The following is a 6,211-nucleotide window of genomic DNA, read 5'->3' as shown; positions in this document are numbered from 1 at the left end:
CCCAGTTTGACAGAAGACCACAACGCACACAGGTCAAACATGTAAGCAAGATTTCTTAAGCCAAATTTCACTGTTGTCTTAAAGGTAAAATTTAGTTCGTTATGCAACTAGCCGTCTGTATATTACACCTTCTCCATTTTGACTTTACTTAGATTTAATTTCTAAAGCATTATGCATTCTTATATGCCTATTTTTTGTATGCATTTGTCATGGGTTTCACATTTGGTGACTGGTTAGCAGTGTGCTGGCCATCTTTGGTTTGTAGAGGAAATCTTAACCATGAACAATCAAGGGGGCTTAAAAGAACTTTTTAAATGCTAGCTTTTTACTCAAACTTGTATCTATACTACATCACGCCACATTAAATAGAAGCACACATCACAAAATTGCACAGGGATTACAATATTACATCCAGTCTGCATAAAATTGAATTCCACTACTGACCAGGTCACAAAATGGCTGCACTTTCTAGTCTAAAACTAATTTGCATATTGTACACATGTAGGACATTTTTTTACTTCAGTCACAATAATGCATGCAAGTTTGTTTTTTGTAACAAATTTTGTAAATTTGCTCATGCTACCTAGTTTCAAGAGAGCCTTTTTTGAACATTTGCAATAACTCACCTCTTGTTAATTAATAGTTCTAGTGCATGCATATGGTGTATACAGGTAAGTAAACATGCAATTTTTTCACATTCTAAAACTATGGCAGTTTAGGCCATATTGTGCTGCCTGCATTTAATCTGTAATGCAGTGTGTCTTAAACGTTTCAATCCCGTATTAATAGGTGGCATTACACATAACACCTATATAGCAGCAAAGCTAATACAGCTTGTGATTAAAAATGTTTAAAAATAGCTAATAAATCAGATTATCTTGAGGTATTATTTCTTGCAAGTCAAAATGGAGAGCAAAAAATCAACCCTAATTTTTAGTTTATGTATACACTGAAAATAGCAACAACAATAAAAATAAGCTTTTTGTAGCAGACATATTCCATCTTCACTATTTTGCTACCTTTGGTAAATTACTGGGGCAGATCTTGAAGTTAAAAACCCATGTTTAGAAATAAGTGCACGCTTCACCCACTAAATATAGCAGCAGACTGTGTGCCCCTACGCAAAAACATTCTCATATCTAGTTTTAACTTTACATATAAAAATAACTTGGAGAAAATACAAAAAAACATTTTATTTTAACATGAAAATATCACAAAAATTAGTAAGCCTGAGATGTAGGGTTTTGGTGAAAAACAAGAGGCTTGTAGTGTTTTGGCTGCTGATAAAGATGCATGTATTGATAGCTGGGGTGAAAAGCAGAAGAATGCACTTATTTCTTCTGCATGTCAGTATCTTCAAACACAGTAAGCCACATGCACCCTTTCTTTCCTTATGTAGATGCTGGTTCACCATGTTTAATTCCAGCGGAAGTGGATCTGACGTGGGCGGTCAGCCCCCTCCTTTACCAATGGCTTATGGAATTCACGTCCTGCACGAGAGTGGATATTTGCCCAACAAAACTCACAGTAATACTGCAGGCAAGTGACATTGGCACAAAAGAAAGGAGCAAACTTTCCACTGCATCGTGCGCCCTGGCATTCGTCACACATCTGGTCATCCAACACATATGGCTTTACCTCCACCTGTTGGAGTAAAGCAGAAACAATTCCAGTTAGTACCTATTCCTGTTTAAAAGTTAAATGAGGACATTCATTTTTTTCTGGTTTAAAAAAACAAACAAACAAACCAGAAGTCTGAAATCAGACATATTAACACCTTTATCTAACTGATTAGTTATTACTCTTTATCATTTATCAGCTACAGATCTATCCACACAGTAAGCAGAACGCTTCGAGGCAGGTCTGTACAAGTATGCTATATATGTAATAAATAGCTACATCAGAACCTCCCCTTAATTTATTCTGGAAGGATGTTCTGGGCAAATGATAGCATGGAAGTACATGTAGAAAACAAGCGAACAAGCCCAAAGGTCCCCCAACTAATCTCATCAGCTCCCAAACGTACCCCAATATGGCATCCAATTCTATACCGTTTAGCAAAAAATAACTGAACGTACAAGAACATAACCATTTATATATTAACCTTTTTTACAAAATAAATGTAAGTCTCTGCACGTACAACTTTTGTGTGCAAATTAGAAGTACTTTTTGCAGGCTGGAATACAGATCTTTTAGCATTCCTGTTCCCTGTAAATTCACTCCCTATTTCTACAATATGGTCAAATTTGGAGCTACAGATTTTGGTCAGCTATTACTTTCCCTTTTTGTGGCTTTGAGCTGTACAGAAATTTGTATTCAATGTATTTCTGAAAATAATTTTAGAAGACCATTTTGCAAGTCTACAGACTGCTAGAAACACCTGTCTAACAGTTTCTTTCTCCCAAACTCATCTGACTGCCAGAGTGGAAAAGTGGCAGGAGTCCAGTGGTAAATTTGCATTATGTCTTTGCGTAACTGAACTGTTACAGACTGCGATCAGACAGGAAGAAGAACTTCATAATAAAACACAAAATGAGTTGACTCCATCATTAAGGAATGTATTGTTGTCTTCCACATTTTCCTTACTTCTAAAGACTGTATTTTCTTCCTTTTGTTGGTAAAAAGAGTTATTCCAGTTCATACTAAAACTCACTGCTGTAAGAGATTTTATTCTGAGATACTATTTCCTGAGAAGAATGTGACTTTATGTACTATACTCAGACAGAATATGTTTGAAATAATAAGAACTTTAAAATGCTATTTTTCTATTGTGTCTCCAGAGGAAAAAAATGTACACATACAGCTACCCACCCAAAAGTTTTACAGCAGAATAGCCTTCATGTTCTTAGCTTCAGAAGTAGAGGCCATACATGACATGTCAGATACATCTATGTTTGAAATAGAGTATGCTTCTTCCAATAATCTGTATTCAGGACAAGCTCTATTTCTTATTTCTCTTGAACAACCTGCCTTATCACAAATTACACTCAAACTTTCCAATAAACAGGTACCTTATGCAGTAACTGTGTTTGTAGTTCAAAATTACTGAAAGTACAAAGAAGCATTTATTTCAAGCTTCAGTGCATTAATGCACCAAGATCGGTATGAAGATGATTTCAAATGTATTAGAGAAACATTTTGGGGAATGGAATTATTATATGAAGTGGATGCAGACTGCTGGCACATGAAAGTTACAACATTTTAAGGAATTGTTTCGAGCTGAAACTCCAAACGAGTTTCAAGGAAATGTTTGAAGCTGAGCTTTCATATATGATAAAGCAGGATGAGGAACACTGAAGAAAAACATCTGTTAGAGAAACTAAACATACCTACACATCAAAAGAATGGGAGAGAAGCTGCAGAGTGCTTAGGTGAGGAAGAAGTTAAGATCATGGACAACATTTGTTAAGTGACTGTGACACTAAGATTTCCAATTAAGGTAGGAAAAGGTATGTGCAAAAAATGCTATAGAGACTTTGAACTAAAGTTCAGAAGGATAAACAGGTGAACTGCAAAATTTAGCAATGAAAAAATACTTTTACACAGACAAAACTGGTAACGAAAAGAATGGGAAAGGACAGCAGGCCTACAGGAACTGGATGTAACTGGTATAGAAAGGCTACACTAAGGTAAACAGCCTGTCGCTGAGATTTCAGTGAAATGTAATGTATTGCTTTATTGACCAGCACACATACACATCTCTGATGAAGACAGCACCTGAAGTAGGACTACCTTCCTCATATACAAGAACAGTAGTTTACAGATTTATACAAATTGCTTGCCCATCTATAAAACAGCAGTAATACTGATTTCAGAATATTTGCAGAGCCTGAAAAGGCATTAGTGTATAAACTCCATGGAGAAAAAATCTATTTCTGAAAATAGCTTTTTTCATACTTTCAAAAACACATAAGAGTTAAGGTGCTCCCTAAAAAAAGGCTATTCTCTATTACTCCTCAATAATACAAACAAATGGGTTGTATAAATAGAAATATAATTATATAAATAATAGGGACTGGCCATATGATTTAATCAGAGAAGACATTTTTTAAAAAGAAAGATTAAAACCCCTCTGAAATAAAAAAGTTCATTAACCTTCCCCATTACAAGGTTTAAAAACAAATTAAAGTACTTAGATTTGGCTTTGTTGTATTATGCTTGTGAAACACCTCAGGAGTACCATACATTTTTAAAAATAAGAAAAAACAAGGACGCTAATAAAAATGCCAAAATTCCAGATTTAAGAGAATATTTGAGTAAAAAAAAATAATCGAGAATTAGAAAAGCAACACTAAAGAACACAAATCATATCAAGAAAGAAACTGTGAGAATTTAGGTATTTCAAGAGAAAGCCTAGATCTTCCTTCCCTCTTCCCCCTCAGCCTCTCCAGGCCATGAACAGCTATCTACAGATATAAAAAAGTATAATTAGTAATAGCGATTGAAGAAATCTTTTGACTACTGTTTTTATAAATGAAGTCTCATGGATAGAACTCAAATGCTGTACTTCTGAAATCTAGTGTTTGGGGCAGATTTTGTGGATTTTTTTCCATGCCCAAGCTCCAAGAGGCCTGCAGAACATGCTCACTGTTTTACTGGAGATTTACAGTCCATCCCCTTTTAAGTATTTCAGTGTTATCATACATTAACAAGTTTTATCCCTTTCTCTGTGAACAGCAAGTACTGCCATTTCAGATCCCTACTCGGCATCCAAAGAGCCCTTAAAATTTCTGGTGACCTATCATAAAAAAACCAAAACAACAAACAAATCTACCTGGAAGCGCAGCTTTTACAGGCAGGTTCACGCCTTCTTTCCTCTGATGAGACGGCACTGCCACTCTACCCTATACTCCTCTACTGCAAAGGACACTTCCACGGGAAGAGGAAGACCAAGATAAAAGCATCCCTTAGTTTACAAGGTTGAAGTCCATGTCTCCCGCCTTTGAGGGAGAACTAGTTTGGATGGGACCCAGTTGTCCAACTCTAATTTTAAAGTCAGGTCACTTCACAGCCAAATGCACTATAGACGGCTCCTGAAAAACACTAAGCTATAACCGATTCTGAAGCTAAATGACCTATTTAAGCATTTCTTTAGAGGGAGTTCCGGATTTTGGTCCTTCCTCGTATTTTGTCCAAGTACTCAAATGCAAGATGATTAATAGTAATTTCCCCTCACACAGTCACAGTGTCAAGCCCATATTTTCCTGTTATGTAATTAGCCAAAAAGGTAGAGCTATTACTTAGTCAGCTGCAAGTCACAAGGACAGCAATCCCACCAGCAAACTGTATCCATCACATCGTAATGTGAAGCCTAGTTCACCACCCACATTCAGAACCACTCGTCCTCTGGAAAGGACCATGTTTGGGTATTTCAGCTCACTAGGCAACTGGTACCTGAGAGACAGATGTAAAGCTGTATTGCTCTATTTGAAAGGACAGAAGCACATGCTACCTCCCTACAGCAGACTTTTGTTAACTGTACTACTTTCTTTTTCCCATGTCTTTGATCTGTAGAGGAGACTGGACCTTGAACTACTTTACTTACTCAACCCTTCTTCCTCTAAGACCTTTTTTTTTCTTTTTAAAAAGAACATCTATTAATACCAGTGACTACCTCTGCAGCTCTTGACATCAAAACTAGTGACCCTTAAAACTGACATAATCTAGATGCCAGTTTTCTTTGCTACTCTTATAGTTCTAATTAAGAGCAATGAGGTTGACTAGTCTTTTTAATAAAAGTTAAGTTTTGCTTTAGCTAGCAATAAGCATCTGTAGCAACCAGAAATGTACATTGGTAAATCCTAAGATGACTCCTTCAAACAGAAACGGTAAGACACTTTGTATTTTAGGTGTTGAGCTTGATTGATTTTCTGAAGCACCGAGCACTGACAATTATGGCTGAAATTAAGGGCAGCTGCAAATATAAAGCTAACTTCAAAAACCGATGAATACTATAGTCTCCTATGAATGATAAAGCTATTATCACAGTATTTGGTTTCATTAGAACAAGGAGAGAAAAAGATTTTTCAAGCCCTTTGCCCATACACAACAAAACCAGGAACTCCAGGATGGAAGGAACATATGGTCTAACATATGTCCAAGGAACAAGGTGCTGCTCTGTGGAACCCACGTTGTTCGTCTGAGGGCATTCGCAGTTTAACTCTTGGAACTAAGTGGGGTTACACTAATACTAAAATATATGTAGAAGCTG

The 6,211-nt window shown here is 36.4% G+C and overlaps 1 protein-coding gene across 2 annotated transcripts in view; it reads right to left on the bottom strand.

Moving 5' to 3' along the window:
- CPEB2 (cytoplasmic polyadenylation element binding protein 2) overlaps positions 1 to 6,211 on the bottom strand; it is a 55,311-nt gene that overhangs the window by 2,326 nt on the left and 46,774 nt on the right. For both annotated transcript variants that reach the window (XM_064449153.1, XM_064449152.1), the window contains one exon: positions 1 to 1,644. This exon is cut by the window's left edge and continues 2,326 nt beyond it. In XM_064449153.1, coding sequence (XP_064305223.1) covers positions 1,417 to 1,644 — 228 coding nt within the window. In that variant the 3' untranslated portion in view covers positions 1 to 1,416. The remainder of the gene's footprint in view (positions 1,645 to 6,211) is intronic.

The sequence above is a fragment of the Phalacrocorax carbo genome, chromosome 4 (assembly GCF_963921805.1).
Source record: "Phalacrocorax carbo chromosome 4, bPhaCar2.1, whole genome shotgun sequence".
In the NCBI taxonomy this organism is placed as follows: Eukaryota; Metazoa; Chordata; class Aves; order Suliformes; family Phalacrocoracidae; genus Phalacrocorax; species Phalacrocorax carbo.
Note: the sequence above shows the minus strand (reverse complement) of the source record. Positions and strands in the feature narration are given on the sequence as shown.